General features: G+C 49.8%; 1 protein-coding gene across 3 annotated transcripts in view; it reads right to left on the bottom strand.

The window, feature by feature from the left end:
- Positions 1-21090, bottom strand: part of DLG5 (discs large MAGUK scaffold protein 5) — a 182799-nt gene that overhangs the window by 33983 nt on the left and 127726 nt on the right. For 2 of the 3 annotated variants that reach the window (XM_049855762.1, XM_049855764.1), the window contains exons 10-22: positions 19946-20078; positions 19357-19508; positions 18343-18518; positions 17900-18003; positions 14005-14097; positions 11348-12367; positions 10161-10284; positions 9640-9784; positions 7229-7341; positions 6531-6620; positions 5446-5596; positions 1402-1564; positions 1078-1211 (exon numbers count right to left, since the gene is read on the bottom strand). In XM_049855762.1, coding sequence (XP_049711719.1) covers positions 1078-1211; positions 1402-1564; positions 5446-5596; positions 6531-6620; positions 7229-7341; positions 9640-9784; positions 10161-10284; positions 11348-12367; positions 14005-14097; positions 17900-18003; positions 18343-18518; positions 19357-19508; positions 19946-20078 — 2598 coding nt within the window. The remainder of the gene's footprint in view (positions 1-1077; positions 1212-1401; positions 1565-5445; positions 5597-6530; positions 6621-7228; positions 7342-9639; positions 9785-10160; positions 10285-11347; positions 12368-14004; positions 14098-17899; positions 18004-18342; positions 18519-19356; positions 19509-19945; positions 20079-21090) is intronic. The other variant, XM_049855763.1, reaches the window with a different exon arrangement.

Raw genomic sequence — 21090 nt, 5'->3', positions numbered from 1 at the left:
TAAAGCCATCCACTTGTGGTATTTCTGTTACAGCAGCACTAGATGACTAAGACACCTGACAAGAATCTAATAACCAAAATACATATAAAACTTTGACTTAACAACAATGGTACAGCCATTGTAGAAAACAGCGTGGCAGTTCCTAAAAAAACTAAAAACAGGACTACCATATGGCCCAGCAATTTCACTCCTACGTATACACCCAAAAGGCTTGAAAGCAGAGACTCAGAGACTTGAACACCAATGTTCATTGCAGCACTATTCACAATAGCCAAAAGGTGGAAACAACCTAAACGTCCATCAGCAGATGAATGGATTAAGACAATGTGGTACATGGCTATAATGGAATAGTACTCAGCCGGTAGGAGAAATGAAGCCTTCCTACAGAACGGATGGAGGTGGAGAATGGCATGCTGACTGAAGTAAGTCAATCACAAAAGGACAAACTGTATGATCTCACTTATATAAAAAAACAAGAAAAGGCAAATGTATAGACAACAAAGTTTATTAGTGGTTACCAAGGGCAGGAGGGAGGGAGACGGGGGGTTAACAGTGATGGAAATACCATATTGATTAAAGGTAGGGTTGCACAGCCGATTATTATAACTGTTGTCAATAAACTGTACACCTGTAAAAAGTTAAAAAAAAAAAAAAGGTCTCTGGCCTAGCGTCTGGAGCTCCTGGGTGACCTGTGCCCTTTCCTGTTTACAAATCTTGTCCCCACTGAGCTGTGACGTGCTGCCCTGCAGGGCCATGTCTGCGCTTCTCCCATCTGCCCCTAACTCATAGCACAGAGGCAGCAGGGAAAGCGTATCTGCACGTGGACAGTCACCTGACTGCTCTGTGATAATCCCACCCCAGGCTAACACACTTGCACACATAAGGCCTCTTGCTGGGTGGGGGACCCCAGCCACCGGCTCCCACACCTTATTCCAGGAGGACACGTTCTCCCTCTCTATGCCTGTTGTCCAAAATCCGGGGCCTGTCAAGACACTTCTCACCAGCAGCAGAATCCCCCGAACTTGCGGCTGCACCCGGGATCTCCCCGCCCCCCCATGAGTGACACTCCGCCTTCACCTGGACCGGGAGTGGTTGCTGAGCTGGTGCATGTGCGGGTGGTACTGGGCCAGGATGGTGATGGTGTCACACTGCTGCCCGATGATGAGCCGGGCCTGCTGCTCCGTGGCGCTCCTCAGGTTGATGCCGTTGAACTGGGGACACAGCCACAACGGCTCAGTGATGTGGCGGGGCTAAGGGAGGGCTGGGTGGTGTGGGCATGGAGGTGGCCCCAGGGGCTTGGGGAGCAGTGCTTTCCCGAGGGAGAAATGAGAGGAAAAAAGGGGGAAGGGAAGACGGGCGGGCATGTCTGTGAACACAGGGCAGAGGTCAGCTCCCTCTTACCTCGAGTAACTGATCTCCGTACTCAAGGCCAGCCTGGTGAGCGATGCTTCCACTGGTCACCTTGGAGACGTAGATACCACCCTTCTCTCCACTCACAATGGAGATCCCCAGCGGCTCCAATCCCTTCTGCACCTTGACGTAGCGTGGCTCCTCTACATAAGGCCTGGAAAAAGTCAACAGTTTCAGGACTCAGACCTGAGAGAAAGGCTGGGGGAGGAGTTCCCAGTCAGGTATGCAACTAGGCTATGAGAACAGGCCATGGAGCGCAGGACCCTCCTATAACGAGCGCAGCTAGATGGGAACACGACTGACTGGCCCTTTCCCATGACAGATGACAATACATCCCTGTACCCTCATGCAATACAAACACAGTACCCCCAAATGGACCCCAAGGCACACAGTTCCTAAGGCAAAAAGAATGGTCATGTGAGCTACAAACACTGATATATGCAGAGAACACTCAGAGTCTCCTTAGGTGAGCACAGTTGCCTCACACAAGATGCAATTTACAAACCCCAATGGGATCTCAAGACCCCCTCTGAGGAAAAGAGAGCTTCTGGGACAACGTTCACCCAAGGAGAGACAACAGACAGTGTCAGTTTTCACACTGCCTGACCACCCAGCATGACACAAAGTGAGCGTGGATATTAAGCTGCTGCAAACCCAGGCCATTAAAAGGGGGGATGGGGCAGAAGCAGGAGCGTCCAGAGGACCAGGCACTTGCTGCCACCTGGGGGGGCATGAGAGGACTGGGAGGGGTGGGGGCTTTTGGCCAACCTCAGACTCCTCAGTGAGGAGGACCTGGGCCTGGCAGGCACGGACAGTCTCAGGAGAGATCTGCGGCGGTACAGACGTCTGCAAGGGGCAAAGGTTAGAAAGGAGAGAAGAACTCAGAGAAGGAAGACAACCACAGACACCCGAAACTTAACAGAAAGAAAGACAAACCAAGTGAGGCTGAGCCTTCCTACAGGGACTGGTGCTTCGTGCTCCTGGGCCTTATCCTCCCAGAGCATGCAAACCCTGGGCTCTTCCTCCCAAGATAAAATCATGGCCGACAGAGGAAGGCAGGAGCGAGCCTGACTTCCACTGTCAGGCTCCCCCTCCAAAGCACACGGTTTCGGGGGACTTGTGTGGTGAGTAGGAGCATCTAAACCACGCCACCGCCTACTACCTAGAGGCAAGGTACTCACCAGGCCTTGGGTCGGGTCCCCACTGCCTGAGGCCAAGTTTATGATGGCTGAGATGAAAATTCTTTCAGAGCTGTCCTTTCTCCTCTCCTACCCTCCCAGCTGTCCTCACCTTTCCAAGCTCACCTGCTCTACAGTACTTCCTTTGACCGTCCAGCTCAGACAGGTCAGCCCCACCCACACTCACAGTCTGCACCCACAGTCACTTCCGTGATGCCACACATATTAGAATGTCACCCTAGAGTTGTAAGAACCCTTGGAAAGCAAGCACCCAACAATGTCCTCATTCCCCGGTCCTAAGGTCCCTCCCTGAGCTCACCCCTGCGCGTCCAATCTGGGACTCCTCCTTCCTCATGGAATGGCTTTCCACTCTCCCACCTCCCAACAACACGCTTATCTCAACAGAGGAGCAGATAACTAAGTTATAGGAACAGCCGGACAACAGAGGCCACAAAGCTGTTAGGAATGAGGATGTGGGAAGATGCAGAGGACACGATGTGGGAGGAGAAACTGCTGTAGTGCAACGCCACTTAGATAAACTTGTACACACATTTACATGCATATTTATGCATAAAGAGATTTCCACAGAGAACGCTGGAGTCCTAGTGGCGCAGTGGTTAAGAGCTCGGGCTACTAGCCAAAATGTCAGCAGTTCGAATCCACCAGTCACTTCCTGGAAACCCTATGGGGTAGTTCTACCCTGTCATATAGGGTCGCTATGAGTTGGAATGAACTCCACGGCACTCGGTTTTTCTGTTGTTGTTTATAGAGGACATTGCCCAGATGTTAGCAATGGTTTCCCTAGGTGGGAGCATTTGGAGTAAAAGCTACTTTTTTCCCCTTTTCTTCTAAATAATTTGAATTTTTCACAATAAGCACAAATAATTTTTCTCAGAATAAGGCTGTTTTTCAAGAGGTTTATAAAGTATACTTCATAATATGACAAATAACAAAAAAACATAATATTAAGCGGGGTGTGAATACGTATGTAAAATGCTCCCCAATAAATAATAAAGCATGCACAAAAATATATCTATGAATCAAAAGGTTAAAAGCAATTGAATCTCTGATTGATGAGATTATATGTGTTTTTTTTCTTCTTTTTTAATTTTCCCAATTTTCTATAATACTTACACGATCGTGTACTTCAGAATCAGGGGGAAAAAAGGATTATTTTTAATGTGTGAACGATTTTTCAGGAGCCCTGGTGGTACAGTGGTTAAGCACTCAGCTGCTAATAGAAAGGTCAGTGGTTCAAATTCACTAGCTGCTCCAAGGGAGAAAGATGTGGCAGTCTGCTTCGGTAAAGATTACAGCCTTGAAAACCCTACAGGGCAGTTCTACTCTGTCCTAAAGCGTTGCTGTGAGTTGGAATCAACTATACAGCAATGGGTTTTTTTCACCCATTCCTCAGTCAGATCACACGTATTAACTTTTACGGCTCTAATGAGATCAGAGAACACAAGCATCCCGGGGGCAGGAATCGCTGACACTTCCCTCGTAGATCAGTTCCTGGCTTTTTGTTCACTGTAGGGGCTACAGGAAGGTTGACTGCAAGGTGATGAGGCCTTTCCGCTTCTAAGGAACTCACTCTCTTCAGGGGGAGAGCCCGTTCTCTCAGTGACCAGAGCTGAGGTTAAGAAAATCAACCATGGACTCAGCACAGCTGCTGTGTGTCCCTGCCTGCATCACAGGGTGGGAACTTCACCAACATTCCATATAAATTGTGCCCTGTTCCGTTATTGGGGCCAGGTACTGGGGTCTCTGTGAATTTCTGCTCTCCCTCAGGCTCTCAGGTTAATACTGGCTAGGCTTATTGTTTTACAAGTCAGATTTTCAAGTCAAATACGAGTTTTCTAAATGGACGGCCCACCCAGCAAGGGTCCTTCTGATGTGCAGAGCTACACAGGACCATCAGACTTTTGGGTCTGACTGGATGAGAGTAGCTGTATTCTTTTTATGTGATTAAAGAAAGGCAAGTTTGAGTTTATTCAAACCTATGTTTTTTAAACATAAAACGATCCAGGAAATTCCACACTGGGGACGGGCAGGGAGGGACGTGGTGTGTGTAGAGCGGTGTGCTTGAAGCGGCATGGTGGCCTCCTTAGAGAGGTGCCTCTGGACTGAGAGCGAGCCTAAAATGAACCTGAAGACTTTTCAGATGCATTTAAGATCTGTGCATTTAAAAGTGAACCAGTAATTGGTTAAGTTGTATATTTATGCTTTATGTCCTGTTTTCTATGTCTATGTTTCACAATTAAAAGCTTTAAAAAAAATAATAATTAAAAAAAAAAAGAACCAAGAGATGCAGCCATGTTCTAGCGCCAAAACGCAAAGACTGAGTCCTGACTCTAATTTAGGTAGGCCAGTCAAAAACCAGTGACCACAGACAGGTCGCTCCAACTTTCTGGCCTCAGTTTCCTCATCTCTTAAATGGGGCTAATAATAACACTCCCATAGGGTCAGTGTGAGGATTTCCCGATGTAATACATGCATGGTGCTTAGACAAAGTGCCTGCACAGTAGTAAGCTATGCCCCTACCCCATCGTCACAGCCAGATCTGTCTCCAGCTCCAAGCAGGCCCACCAACCTCCTGTGGGCACCCAAGAGAAGGAGCCCACCCTGCTCCTTACCTTTCCATCTGACCCCTCCCTGTGTCATGTACCCACAGGACTTATTAATGACATGCCAGAGCAAGACTCCAGTGAATGCCAGGTGACCCACACTAGAGTTCCCAAAAGGGAACCCCTACTTCCCCTACCAACAAGTCCCTCCACTTGACAGGGCCCTGGCCACCACAGGAAGATAGTGGCCACCGGTCTGGCCACATTACAGATGCTGCCCAGGTTGTGCTCACCTGTCCTTTCTCCATTCCCCAAGGGACACAGGGTTGACAGCAATTCTAGGCAATGTGGAGACTGAGGCCTGGGACTGGCTACAAGAGGACAAGGCGTCGATGCTCAGGGGTGACTGAGGAGGAGTGCTGCATTCCGAATGTGACAAGGAGCCTGTTGAGAGAGAAGCAGGTCACCGGGGCCTGGATCTCACACCCAGTTCTCCAGCAGCCAAGACCCAGAGGAAGACGTGACCCAGACACATGACTTCATATCTCAACAGTACCACACAGTCCTAAATTCAGATGCTCGGCTCCACATTGCTTTCTTTTTTAAAAGAAACAGACTTTATGTTGTAGAGGAGTTTTAGGTTCACAGAAAACCTGTGCAGAAAGTATAAAAACTAAAACCCACTGCCATCGAGTCAATTTTGACTCACAGCAACCCTATAGGACAGAGTAGAACTGCCCCATAGTGTTTCCAAGGAGCGCCTGGTGAATTTGAACTGCTGACCTTTTGGTTACCAGCTGTAGCTCTTAACCACTACGCCACCAGGGTTTTGCAGAAAGTATAGAGTCCCCATAACCCCTTTCTCCCCCTCCACCCAGTTTCCCTTAGTTATACCTTGCGTTCATATGGTATAGTCGTTACAACTGACAAGCCAGTGTTGATAAATCAGTACTAACCAACAGGAGCCCTGGTGGCACAGTGGCTAAAGCAATCAATTCCTAACCAAAAAGTTGGTGGTTCGAAACCACCAGCAGCTCCAAGGGAAAAAGATGGGGCAGTCTCCTTCTGCAGAGATTTACAGCCTTGGAGACCCTATGGGGTTGCTATGAGTTGGAATCAGCTCACAGCAGTGGGTTTGGTTTGGGTTTATCACTACCTAAAAGTCTGTATTTTAATTAGGGCTCATTCTTTGTGTTGTATAGACACAAAGATATATTGCTGTTTTATACCCATGTCACTGAGCTGGGTTCCGTGGGGCTGGGCTTGATGAGCACTTACTGAGTGACTCAAGTGAGCAAAAGCACCAGAGACTCAGCATGAGAATTAAGTCAAACAGCAGCACAGGCAGGTAGGGAGGGAAGTGCTGAGAAGTTCTTACCTCTATCGGAGCCCACGACAGACCGGGGGTATCTTGGCGTTGATGGGATTTTAATGCGTTCTGCCTTAAACTGCAAGTTACTCGAAGAGCCTGTTGTTGCGTGAAGAACAGAATGTTAGGCCTTGTGATTACACCCCATCCCTCGCTTCCTCACCACCACTCTGCTAGTCTGGAAAGGGACATGCCTCTGACACAAATTCAAAGCTGAGCCTTGCGATTTATCCCCAAGGGGGCCTAACGTGGGGCAATCAAGAAAAGGAGACGTCGGACCTTCTGTGTTTGAATACACTCCGCAGGCAAAGGCTGCCCTGGGATAGGAACCCAGGTCCCACTTGCATGCCCCAACAGTAACCTGGGTGAAGAGACAGCCCCACTCAGAGTCCATCTCTATGGGTAACTTCGAGACTCTACTCTGGGTTACACGTTCTGGAAGTGAAGTGCAACTCAAAATCCCCAGAACAACCAACAAGCTCAGGGGCAGGAAGCAAGGCTCCTAGGCCAAGGGGTCACGTGGGAAGACCTAGGAGCCACCGAGGAAATCTTGGTGTGAGCGAGGCCATCCCGTGAAGGGGTCAGCCTCCGTGAGCGGAGGAGAGCTCGGCGGGCAGGCCATCGGGAGATGTGTGCACAAGGATGCGGGGAGGAGATGAAAAAAGCCTGGTGCTCGATACAGCGGGCAGGTCCCCCAGCGCCCTTACCAAGGCGGGTGCTGGAGGGTAGGGAGTTGGACCCGTGACAGGCTCTCATCTCCGAGTGGTCACTGCAGATCCTGTGGCTCAGGTCCAGGCTCAGGCGTACTTGGTGCTGGACACTAGGAGAGAACCAGAGAGGTGAGGGGGCTCAGGAGGAAGGCCAGGGCTGGAGGTGGGCCCTAGGCTGGGCTGGGGCCAATGCCTCCCAGAGCCAGTGGGAGGGAGCCTCTGGTGCGAAGCCTCTGCCACTCATTGGCAAATCCCTCCCTCAACAGTGCACTCACTGCCCACCGGGGACAGGAACTCTGCCCACAGTCACTTCTCAGAGGTGGCATCCGATGAAGGCCCTTTGCACAGTAAGAGGGCCACACAGATGGAGCAGCCAGTGTCAAATCCACTTCAGCCAGGGGGATCGGGATTTAGCTTACCATAAAGAAGGCACTGCCATAGGGAAAAACATGGGCTCTGAAACCTGGTGGACCAGGGAGGTAGAACCTCTCCTCTGAGGATACAGGCGAGAGGCTGGGTGGGCTCCGAGGACCTGGGGGTAGGGGCCCGTGAGCCTCACTCAGGGAAGCATAGCTGGGAGAGCAGACAGAGAGCACAGGGATCACCCGAGTCAGCTAACCTGTGGCCAAATCCTAGCAATGTCTTCTAGCCGTGAAGCAGATGATGCCTCTCCCCTGCTTAAAACCGTCTGAAGGTCTCCAGTGCACACAGCATAATAACCAACACCCTACTACAGCCTGCAGGGCCTATAGGGTCTGTCGCTATGACCTATGACCTTCTCCCAAATTACCGTCCCTTGCCATGCTCCAGCCACTCTGCCCCTCAAGCCCGCTGGGCTGCTCCCATTCAGCCTGGGCACCACAGCCTCCTTCCTGCAAGGCCTGCCCAGGTCTCTGTGTGGGGCCCCATCCATCCCTCTGGTCCTAACGGCATCCTCTCTGCCTCCCAGCCCGCCCCAACTACCCGCTGTGACTCGCCACCCTTTCCCAGGTCACACCTAGCTGGTCACCCTGTATTACTGTTTTATGAGATGACTGTAAGGATGGCGCAGGACCGGACAGCGTTTCATTCTGTTGTGCACAGCGTCCCTATGAGTCGGAACCGACTCGAAGGCACCTAACCACAACAACAAGACACTTGGCACCAACTGGTATTACTCTATCCACTCTTCTGGTCTGCTTCCCCAAACATGAATACAAGGCACCACATAAGCAGGACACTGGTGTGTTTGGTTTACCACTGTATCACCCTGGAGCTAGAACATGGCATGCAGCAGGTGCTCAATAAACATTTGTCAAATAACTAAATGGATGAATAAAAGAGTGACCTTGACCCAGTGCCCCATTCACTTCTATAAGGCTCCGTTTCCTCATCCATAAAACACAGGCAATGAAAGTGCTTAGCTCAGGGACCATGGTCTCAGGAAACATCTAGCTCAACTGGCATAACATAGTTGATAAAGAAAATGTTCTACGTTCTCCTTTGGCGAGTAGCGTCTGGGGTCTTAAAAGCCTGTAAGCAGCCATTTAATATACTCCACTGGTCTCACCCCTTCAGGAGCAAAGGACAATGAAGAAAACTAAAGACACAAGGGAAAGATGAGTCCAGAGGACTAACGGACCACAACAACCATGGCCTCCACCAGACTGAGTCTGGCACGACTGGATGATACCCAGCTACCATCACTGACTGCTCTGACTGGGATCACAATAGAGGGTCCCAGACAGAGCTGGAGAAAAATGTAGAACAAAATTCTAACTCACAAAAAAAGACCAGACTCACTGGCCCGACAGAGACCGGAGAAACCCCCAGAGTGTGGCTCCCGGACACGCTTTCAGCTCAGTAATGAAGTCACTCCCAAGGCTCACCCTTCAGCCACAGATTAGACAGGCCCATAAAACAAAACGAGACTACAGGGGCCCACCAGCCCAGGGGCAAGGACTAGAAAAGAGGGCAGGAAGGGACAGGAAAGCTAAATAAGGAACCCAGTGTTGAGAAGGGAGAGTGCTGATATGTCATGGGGTTGTTAACCAATGCCATAAAACAATATGTGTACTGTTTAATGAGAAACTAGTTTGTTGTATAACCCTTCATTTAAAGTACAAGAAAAAAAAAAGGAAGTACTTAGCTCACAAACCGGCCGTGAGGATGAAATGAGATAGTACTTACAGAGGTCTGAGCACAGCTCCCAGCACGTGAGCGCCCACTGTCAGCCGCCATCACTCTCACCTTTCCACACCCGTGTTGTGAATGCAGACACCATCTTGAGAATCACTTTCCCTGCGATCCCAGCACTGATCTAACCAGCCCCTTCCCGATTAGACAAGGAAGCTTCTCTGCCCGTGAGCCACTTGCTGTGCAAAATTCCAGGCGGGCTTGGGTGGCTAGGGTGCCATGATTTCACCTACCTGGGATGAAAACCCTGGGTGCCACCCTCTCTGGGGACGGATGGGGAGTTGCAGAGGCCGATCCTGTGGCTCCGCATGGCGTAGACGGGGTCCCTCAGGAAGGAGCTTACGGTGGTGCTCAGCGTCACGCTCCGGGGAACAGTGCCTTGGAAAGGGGATAAGTGAGAATATGGCTCAAAGCGCCCATGTAGCCCTGGACTTGCAGACCCTCTCCCTGTATCCCAGGAAGAAGCTGCAGAGTCTTTTGGGAAAAGGACTGGGGAGACCTGCATTCTGACCCCCAATTTGCTATCTGCCCTTGGGCTACTCTCCACTCTCCATCTCCAGCCCTCTGTAATGCTTCCCGCTTCCCAAACGTCAGAGATGCGAGATAAAATGTCACAGGCAGGTCAGCAATTCCTAGTTCTTTGAGCGTGAAGGCCAAAGGCAACAGCAATATCCTGAAACTGCTGCCTTCCTTCTCCTGAGACAGGTGGGCCTGCAAGTCCCCCCGACCCTCCGCCAGCCCACCACTGACTCACCCAGAGAGGCCCTGTTGGGGTAGGGCGGGAGGTTGCTATGGCGGCTGGAATGCACTGGCGAGTAAGGAGACCACTCCTGGAGCTCTGCAGGGAGCTCGCCACTGGCCGGGATGCCCTTCTGCTCCTGCGGAACCAAGGTAAAAGGTGTTTGCAGGACACGGGGCAACAGGAGGACACGTGCGCATGTGGACTTCAGCTCCCCAGGCGCCAGCTCCTCCCACCTGAACACACAAGGTGAAGGTCGGGAGAGAGGTCACTGCTCATTTGTGTTGCCTTACACACCTGGGAGGCAAGCACTTCCTTTAAAATTACTTCAGAAGACTCTGAGAAAAAAATCTCTATTCTTTCAAATAAAAGGTATTACGTGTAGAATGGGGCTAGTGGTGGGTCAGTGGTAAAATCCTCGCCTTCCATGTGGGAGACCCAGTTCGATTCACAGCCAACGCAGAGGCACAGCCACCACCCATCTGTCAGTAGAGGCTTGTGTGTTACTATGAGGCCCAACAGGTTCAGCAGCTTCAGGCTAAGACTAGGAAGAAAGGCCAGGGATATACTTCTGAAAAATCAGCCCATTAAACCCTACAGATGACAACAGTGCGTGTCGGTTGTACATGGGGTCACTCTGAGTCAGGGGCTGACTCCACGGCAGCTAACAACCACCACACGTGTGTAAAAGGCAGGAACACACGTGCACCAGGCACATACAACAGCCCCACACAAGCTGCACACCTGTCTCAAACGTTCTGCCTGCAGGGGGCAGCCTGCAGCATCCCCTCCCTTCTGGAAACGATCACAACACAAAGGCAGCCCTGCTGTCCCACCCTCAGCCGACAGCACCATGTGTGCTACCTGTCCCCCGACACCCCTCGAGGCAAGCCTGAGCCACTGGGTTTTGGTGCAGAAGTGCAAAAGCTGCTTGCTGAGTAAGTCACTCAAATGCTACACCCAAGAAAGTGCTCCTCTCTTGACTTCATATGCCCCCTAGTGTGCGCACCCCACATCGCATCCCATCCAGCCTCTGGCGGAAGGGTCTGTGTTCCTGCTGTTTTCCACTGGCCTCCACCTGTCCTCCCATCCAGGCAAAGGCACCAGGCTGAGCACCCCTTGGTGGTGCACAGCCCCTCTGTGGAGCGACTGTGACCCTCTGCCCCCTCCAGGCCCCACCCCACCCCGGGGCAGAGCTCTACCTCCAGGCACTGGGTGGGAGCGTCCACCACAGCCAGCTTGGGACGGAACCCGGGAGCAGACTTGGGCCTGCGGCGCTTCTGCCCCAGCTCGTCTGCCTTCTGGGAGGTGAGGTCCTCATCACAGGACTTCTTGGCCGGTAGGCAGGAGGCGTCCCCATCGCCTTCGGGGTGGTGGCTGGAAGCAATGCGGACCCTGCCCTTGCGAGGGGACGATGCGTGCATGGACTCTGCGTGGTCCCGGTTGGGGGGCAGGGCCATCGGGGGGCTGGTAGACGGGGAGCTGCCCACCAGAGTGGCCTCCGACTCAGAACTGGTCTCTAGCTTGTGTTGGAACTTAATAGAGTCACTTCTTCTGGGAGGTTTTGGGGGTGTCAGAGGCCCCACTTTCTTGGAGGCCTGGGGGGAGCGAGCAGGCCCAGGGCCCGGAAGCAGGTAGTCTATTTTGGGGGGCGTCTGGGGGCGTTTGAAAGTGTTCGGGTCAAAGATGGACTTCCTTTGCTTTGGCTTCTTGTACACGGAGAGCTTCTCAGGTTCTGGCCCTGAGCTAAGCGCGGCCTTGGGCCAGGTCCCACCACTGCTGGAGCTCTCGGGCTCCGTCTTGTCCAGGGGGGCCTCTGCTGCCCCACAAGTGCTCACCTCAGCCTCGAACGGCAGCAGAGACCGCCGGCTGCGACCCTCCACCAGCCCGTAGCTGCTCTCCCCAGAGGGGTCTGAGCGGAAGGAACTCAGGCTGCGCTCAGAGGCGCTGGGGCAGGCCTGGGGTGAGACCTGAAAGGGTCCCCCAGGGAAGGGCTTGTGCAGGAAGGAGCTGCTGCCTCTTGGGGGGCCTGCCTCCTTCCTGTGCTCCAGCCTGTCCAGGGAGAAGATGTCTGTCTGCGTGGAGTTGTTGTGCTGCAACAAGCTTCGCTTGCTGTGAGCCTGGACCTCCGGACCCTGGGTTCGAAAACTCAACACCTTTTCCAAGTCCTTGAGGTTTTCAGAGATGCTCTGGCCGCTCCAGGAGGAGCTCTGGGGGAACACCTAGGAAGGGATGGCAGAGAGTGAGAGAGGGTGAGATGGCTAAGCTGCCATCACAGACCATCCCTGTGGGCAGAGAAGTGATCAGGAATGGGCCACACACACCCTTAACAGACAGTCTCGCACGCACGCACACATACACGTGCACATACCACCTCTCCCTCTGACAGGTGGGGCTGTCCACCTGCTATTTTCATTGCCCTGGCCACTTTGAACCAGGTCTTTCAACTGGTTCCAATTCCTGCTGAGAATGTGCATTTCCACCCCAGGTATACTGAGTCAGAATCTACATTTTAACAAGATCCCTAGGTGAGTCTTACGTATAACTTCCTGGGAACATTCTGGTTTGAAGCCCTGCTTTAAACTCACAGGAGAGCCAAAGAGTTCTTTTGCATTTGAGCACTTTCTGAAACAAATGCGTTATTAAAAGCATATCTCTTAGTTGGAACCCTCACGCACTGCTGGGGGAAATGTAAAATGGTTACAGCCACTGTGGAAAACACTTTGTGATTCCTCAGAAAGATAAATACAGAATTACCGTATGACCCAGCAATTCCCCTTTTAGGTATGCACCAAGCAGACTTGAAAGAGGGAATTCGAACAGATAACCGCACACCAAAGTTCACTGCAGCACTATTCACAACAGCCAAGAGATGGAAACAACACATTTCCATCAACAGACAAAAAACAAAATGTAGTATATCCATACAGTGGAATACCCTGCTCAGCCATAAAGAGAAACAAAGTTCGGAAACACACTACAACATAGATGCACCTTGAAAACATTATGCTGACTGAAGTCATTCACTCACAAAAGAGCAAACACTGCATGACCCCCCTTCTATGAAATATCTAGAATAGGCAAATGCATAGAGACAGAAAGTAGGTTAGTGGTTACCACGGGCTGGGGGTACAGAGTTTCTGTTTGAGGTGATGAGAAACTTCTAGAAACAAATAATGGTGATAGTTGCACAACACCGTGAATGTAATTAATGCCACTGAACTGTACATTTAAAAACTGTTAAAATGGTAAAAAGTTTCATGTTATATATATGTGTATTTACCATAATTAAAAAAAATGCATTTCTTAACGAAATGGATGGTGCTATTTTTTCCAACTTTCTATTATAAATCTTTTCAACACTGCAGAAAAGTACAAAGAACACTCATAAGCTCACTTTCTGGGTTAAAGAATATTTTATCACATTGTTTTTACCTACCATCTGTGTCTGTACTAAAGAACATTTGACAGTAAGTTACAAATATTATGACATTTCACCCCTAACAACTTTAACATGTACCTCCCCAAACTAGGCCATTATCCTATATAACTGTAATACAATCATCACACCCAAAGAAATTAATAATTCCCTAATATCACCTAATTACCCAGCCCATATTCAATTATAGCCAATTGTCCCCAAAATTTCCTTTAAAGCTGTTCTTGGTTTCTGTTTTTAAACCAGGATCCAGTCCAGATTCGTGCATAGTATCACCATATGACCCAGCAATTCCACTCCTAGGTATATACACCTTTGTAAACCAAAAGGGTACCGGTGATGCCACAAAGGAGCTTGGGCACATGAGGCTTAGGCCTTGCCCACCCCAGAGGGTGAGCACAGAGCCTGGGCGGGGCTTACCTTCAGCAGGGAGAGGGTCAGGGAGTCCTGGCAGCTCCGCAGCAGAGACTCACATTCATTCAGAGACTTGTTGTCCAAGGCAATGCCATTGATCTAGGGTCAACAGAGAGCCAGTCAGGCCCACTAACAGCATGGCCAGCCTGGGCTCACTGGCCCACTGGGACGTGAGCTGTGCCCAGCCAGCCAACTCGTGTTGGACAGAAGACCGGGTTCTGTATGGTGCCAAGCCTGAAGCTGGCAAAGGAGAGAGCGAGCCGCCCCCAGGAAGGCACAAGAAGCCCGGCCATGGTGCTTCTGAGGTGAATGAGTCACGTGCCTTCATCAGCATTCTAGGGGAAGGTGCTGTCCTCCATCTGGGAGCAGAACACCAAGGACCCTGGAGGGCGGGCTCAGCCCTGCTGCTCCCTGCTGTGTGATGCCTGACCACGGCTCCCCACTTCCAAGTCTCGCTCCTCCATGTAAAAACTAGACAAACATGTTTGCCTCAAGGGATAGTAAGGACATTGAAAGTGAGATCACAGACATGTACAAGCTCTGTAAACTACAGAGTGCCATGTGAAATGAAGCACCATCACGGTCCCCAAAGCATCTCACAACCCTGGTCCCTGACTCTCTGTCCATACCCCCACAAAAAAACCAAACCTGTTGCCACTGAGTCGATTCCAACTCATAGGAACCTTACACGACAGTGTAGAATGCGCCATAAGGTTTCCAAGGAGTGGCTGGTAGATTCTAACCACTGACCTTTTGGTTAGCAGCCATAGCTCTTAACCACTGCACCAGGGCTCCATATCCCCTACAGACATGCTCAAATCTTTTTGAACTATATGTGAGCAGGTGAATGTTTAAACAAATGGGTACACCCCACCATGGAACATTACTCAGCAATAAAAAGGAACAAACTAGTGACAGACACAACAAATTGGATGGGTCTCAAGGGCACTGTGCAGAATGAAAAGAACCAATCTCAGAAGGTCCCTTGCTACATGATTCCATTTATATTAAAAAAAAAGAAGTTGCTATGGAGTCGATCCCAGTTCATGGCGACCCCACGTGTATCAGAGCAGAACTGTGCCCCTGGGGTTTTCAGTGGCTGATTTTCCCAAGCAGATTGTCGGGCCTTTCTTCTAAGGTGCCTCTGGGTGGACTCTAACCTCCAACCCTTCAGTTAGCAGCCGAACACATGTGCACCATCTGGGGACTCTTGAAATGACAAAACCATAGTGATGGAGAACAGATTAGTGGTTGCCAAGGTTAAGGATGGTGGGTGCAGAGGTGTGGGTGTTACAATGAAAGGAGCGGCATGAGCTAGGCCTCTGCGGTAATGGAACAGACCACGGTGGTGGTTACACCACACTATACATGTGAGAGAATGACATAGAGCTACACACACACGTTGCACCAATGTCAACTTCCTGGTCTGATACTATAGTTATATAACACGTAGCCACGAGGGAAAACTGGGTGAAGGGTACATGGGACCTCTCTGTGCTATCTTCGCAACTTCCTATGGATCTATAATTATTTCAAAACCAAAATTTAAAAAATATTATCTTGGAGTGGTAGGTTAATTTGGGGTTTTTCTTTATAAATTATCTACATCTTAATTTTTTTCACAATGGCAATACTGCTTTCCAAACAAGCTCATAAAAAGGCTGAAATGCTTCGGCAAAGATGTGAAGCAACAAGCTTTCTCATAAGCCGCATGAGAAAATGCCATGACCCCGACAGAGCACTATGGGAAGGCCCCAACACTGGCCAATGCATAGGGCCTCAGATCCCACAATTCCACCCAGCAATCTGCCTCAGGCATTCTCCCGTGGGCCCCCATGCAAGGATGTACCGGTGCTCACGGCAACGTTACTTGTAAAGGCAAAGACACTCTGAGTGTCCATCAGGAGGGGGCTGCTTCAACGGCTTAAACTGCCACCGCTAAGGGGCAACACACAGTTACTGAAATGACTCAGGCAGACCTACGGATGCGAATATGGAGAACCTCCAAGACACACTGCTAAAAACTGTGAAGCAAAGTTACCAACTATGTTATGATCCCATCTGGATTAAAAAAGAAAAGTGGGAGATACATGTTTTGAACGTTTTTAAAAGAAAACACACTAAATTGTTAACAGTAGCTGCCCGGCTGGCAGACGGGGCATCTAGAACTGTGGAAGAGTGATGGGTGCCATCTGCTTTTTGCATGATTGGAATTTTGTGTGTACCATGAAAAAAATGTATGACTTTCTGAATGTATAAAAAGTTAGTTAAAAATATTAAGTGTGTTAGAGAACCTGGAACCGAAGCCGTCCTGGAGACCACCTTCCAGCCCAACAGACAAGCCCATAAAACAAGCAATAACAACCGAGAGGAACGTCTCCTTAGATCAATTATAAGAGATCAAAGGGCAATATTTGCCTAAAAGCAAAGACGAGAAGGCAGGAAGGGGTAGAAAATCAGGATGAAAGGAAACGGGAAGCCCAGGGCAGAACTGGGGAGAGTGCTGACACACTGTGGGGAACGAAGCCAAGGCCACGGAACACCTTATGTACAAACTGCTGAGTGGGAATCTAATTTGCTCTGTAAACTTCCGCCTAATGCACAATAAAAATAAAAATAAATTAAGTGTGAAATTATGAATATCACCCTTGAGTACTGTGCTCCTTTAAAAAAATCACTATATGAGACCAAACGGTCAACAATTATTTTAAAACAAAGATGACAATGTAAGGAGGCAGGGAAACTACATTAATGGAAAGGGAAGAACCAGAATGGAAACAACAAGAATGCTCACGCATTGTGAGGAATGTAACCAATGTCACTGAGCAATCTGTATAGAAATTGTCCAGTGGTAAACTAAACTGCGGTGTAATCCCTGCTGCTGAAAAGACAAAATGAGCACAGGGAACTTACGTAACTACCCTGAGGAGGGAAGGCCTGGCTGGCAAACTAACGTAGCAGGCGTGCATTATTTGTGTAAGAATAGGGTATACTCAGTGTGCCTGCCCTATAGCTCAGCAATCTCACAGCCCTTCTAGGAGTTTCATCTCCAGAGACAGCATTAGGGGTCCCCACAGTGGAAAAGCACACAGGGGAAGCTCATTGCAGGACTGTTACCAACTGCAAAAACTGAAGCTACACCTTACATAACCATCAAATGGGGGAAAATTCAAGCTACATGTAATCAAAAACAGAACACTAGGGGGTAGATAAAAACAATGAGGACTGACTTGGAAAGACAGCCACAATGTAGAATGCAAAACTATCAAATAACATAGTATGATCCCATTATTATATTTTAAAAACAAAAATCAGATCTCTGTGTAAATGTATGCAGGTTTGTATATGCATTTAAGGTCTGTGGGCACACCCACCAAATGGGAGCAGAGATTACCTCTGGGGACAGGACTAAAGGGGGACGACCACTTTCACTTTATATGATCTCGTACTGCTTGAAAATTTTACAGCAAACAAGTGTTACTCTGGTAATAAAACAATTAAAAAAGATAAATATTCAGTAAAACAGATTCAAAAAGCTATACTCAGAATGACAACAATTTCTTAGACAGATAGATACATAGATACTGCCCTACATGTACCTACAGCTATAGAAAAAAAGCTACAAAGAAATAAATAAAAATGCTACTAAAGGTTATCTACCAGTGGCAGCAATGTAAGCAATTTTTATATTTTCTTCCTAAACTTTTTCTGTATTTCCTAATTCTCTACAGTAAATGTAAACCTATCGTGAGGAAAAAAAATCAATTTTAAATGTTCACATGGAATAATACCTAAGAACACGAAAATGAAAACTCAGTCAGTTCATGATTCCTTCTCAAACCTCCCCAGTGTAATTTAACTATTTGTAGAAGACCACCCTGGCCTCATCTTTGAGACTTACCGCAACGATCCTGTCTCCCACCACAAGGGACCCTTCCTTGGCGGCAGGGCTTCCGGGCACCACAGCAGCAGCGTACACTCCATTCTCCAGACTGATGCCGCTGTCTGCAAGCCACAGGCAGACAACGGTCACCAGTGAGCTCCGGCCACCAAGCCACCCTGCCCTCTGGTCTCCCCACCTCGTCTTTGTTGACTAACTAATAAAAGTGGAGGTTGGCAGATGCGCCCTGGCCAACTATCCCAGCACCCGGCAAGGTCAGAGCACCCAGGCGGCTCAATACACATCTGGTCCATTGAGTTGAATCAAACACTCAGACAAGCAAGACCCAGGACACAGACGGTCTCCCACCCAGAAAGCATATAGGTGTTTCTACGACATCAATACCTTATCCCTGGGAAGGAAGTACTCCTGAAAGGAGGCCCGCCCCTTCCACAGCCCGCTACCTTTCTGTCCGCACAGGTTGATGTGCAGTGGTGTGACAACCCTGCCCCCAAGGGACTTCCTCCGCCGCACCACCATGTTGATGGCCCCCTCCCCGTGGAGAAGCGCCTTGATGGCCTGCTTCTTGTCCTTGTTGATGAGGTCCACGTCATTGATCCTCAACAGCCAGTCGTTGACCCTGAGGGGGCAAAGCTGGGTCAGCACCCACGCAGGTGTGAGACCAGCTGGCACAGCTCACCACTCCCATTCTGGGAACGGCAGAAAGCGAGCGCCCACATACATATTCAGAAAGATCTAGCTCTACCACTTATTAGCCATGTGACCCTGAGCAAGTGAACTAGCCCTCTGTGCCTGAGTGCCCTCATCTGTAAAATGGGGTAATAACAGTACCTACCTCAGAGGACTGTAAAGTTTAAAGAATTAACGTATATAAAGTGCTTAAAGTGGTACTTAGCACATTTTTTTTCCAGCTGCCACTGAATCATCTCCGACTCACGGCAACCCTGCGTGTGTCAGAGTAGAACTGTGCTCCATATAGTTTTCAATTGCTGATTTTTTGGGAATAGATTGTCAGGCCTTCCTTCCAAGGTGCCTCTGGATGGGCTCAAACCTCCAACCTTTTGATTAGCAGCCAAGTACGTTAACTGCCTGCACTACCCAGGGACCCCACTTAGCACACGGCAAACCCTAAATACGTGTTATCTTACTATCACCACTATTTCATGGAATGAGCAGGCACACCTTGAATTCTCATAGGTACTGCCTGGTCCCTTCTCCACCCAGAGAAGCAAAAGACAGCACCCTGGTGACTGGGGAAAATCCAGATTCAGAGGCAACCAACAGGCAGGAGTTCCGTTTAAGAACAATATTAGCAGTTGCACCTGAAGGTTTTGCACAGACTCGTGGGGGTCTCCAGGTCCTGGGATGCTCCCTAACTTCCTCTGGGCCTGTGGGCCTTTGCACTGGGTTAAAGAGGCCCACCTTACACCTAGGGTGTGGGCCTCCTAGACTCATACCTTAATCGGCCATCAGCAATGCTTCCTTTGTCCACTTTAGTGACAAATATGCCACAGTCCCCTGGGAAACAGGGCTCATTCACACCTTCTGCCATATCAAACCCAAGAGCCTTCAAGTCAATATCCTCCTGTGAAGACAGCAGCAGCAGCACCTGTTAAAAGCAGCGCTGAAGAACACTCGGCTCGCAATCCCTCACACCCTCACTCCAACGTGGGTGACAGTCCCGTCACCGTGTCTGATAGGCACGCAACCCCCAACATGGGAACCTATGGACAGGTATAATCCACCCCTTAGCCACTGGAGACAGACACACATCCGCCCTGTCTCCTCTGGGGCTCTGCTCTTCCCTCAGCTTCCAGGCACCATGTCAGCGTTGCCACGTGACACAAAGACACCCCCCTGCTGCAACCTCACTCTGACAAGGACAGGAAAGGATGTGTTCACACCCCTGGGAGGAAAAACTGAGCCGCGAAATTAGCAACCATGAGACTGGGGGACGCTACGAGAAGGCCACCTACCCCCTCACTCCCCAGGCCAAAGTCTTCACGCCAAGAAGAATGGGGAGAAGGAACCGTCAAGGCAACTCACCGTCTCCCTCTCAAATTCTACAACTTCCGTTTCCCACTCCATGGAGTCCGTGTCGATGGCTGAGTCATGGGAGCTGTGGGCCAACAGCTGCCGGAACCGGGCCTCCTTTCCCAGGTGGGATTCCATCTGCTCCCTGTGAACAGAGAGAACATGACACAGGCTCTCAGAGAGGCAAGGCTCCTACATTCTCAAGGCTGCAAGCCAAGCTTGGCCACCTGTGAGTGCTACGTGGGCTCCTTCCCCCAAACCTCATGCTGCTGTTAGCTGCTGTCAAGTCGGCCCCCAACTCATGGCGACCCATGCACAACAGAACGAAACACTGCCTGATACGGTGCCATCACCATGATCAGCTACAGGTTGGACTGTTGTGATCCACGGGGTTTTCACTGGCTGATTTTTGGAAGTACATCATCAGACTTTCTTCCTAGTCTATCTAAGTCTGGAAGCGCCCCAGGAGCCTCTTCAGCAATACACAAGCAAGCCTTCACTGACAGACAGATGGCAGCCGCCCACGAGGGGCACCGGCTGGGAACTGAACCAGGGTCCCCCACACAGAAGGCGTCTTCTCCCACTGAACCACCAATGCCTTGCGACTTCACACTACCCACTGCCGTGGAGTCGATTCCGACTCATAGCGACCCTATAGGACCTCACTCTAAAAAAAAAAACTAGCCCCCAGCAAACCTAGAGGGTCAGGTCAAGACTTCTTCACGATCAGTGGGTTTTCATGGTGGTTACTGACTATTTTTAAAAAGTCAGCATTTCTCCCCAGACTGATCTACAGGTTTATCGCAATTCCTATCAAAATTCCAGCAAAATATTCTGTAGATACAGACAAGACCATTCTAAAATCTACACGGAAAGGCAAAGGAACCAGAAGAGTTAAAACAGCTGAAGGAGTCAAGAATAAACGTGGGAGTAACACTCCACCCAGTACTAAGGCTTCCTAAACGGTTACAGACTGCGTGGTACTGGCGGAAACACAGACACGAATCAAAGGGATAGAATGGAGAACCCAGAAACAGACCCACAAAAGTATGTCAACTGATTTTTGACAAAGGTGTATAACCAACTCAGGGCAGAAAGGATCATCTTTTCAACAAATGGTGCTGGAGCAACTAGACATCCATAGGCAAAAAAATAAA

Source organism: Elephas maximus, chromosome 16 (genome assembly GCF_024166365.1).
Source record: "Elephas maximus indicus isolate mEleMax1 chromosome 16, mEleMax1 primary haplotype, whole genome shotgun sequence".
NCBI lineage: Eukaryota > Metazoa > Chordata > Mammalia > Proboscidea > Elephantidae > Elephas > Elephas maximus.
Note: the sequence above shows the minus strand (reverse complement) of the source record. Positions and strands in the feature narration are given on the sequence as shown.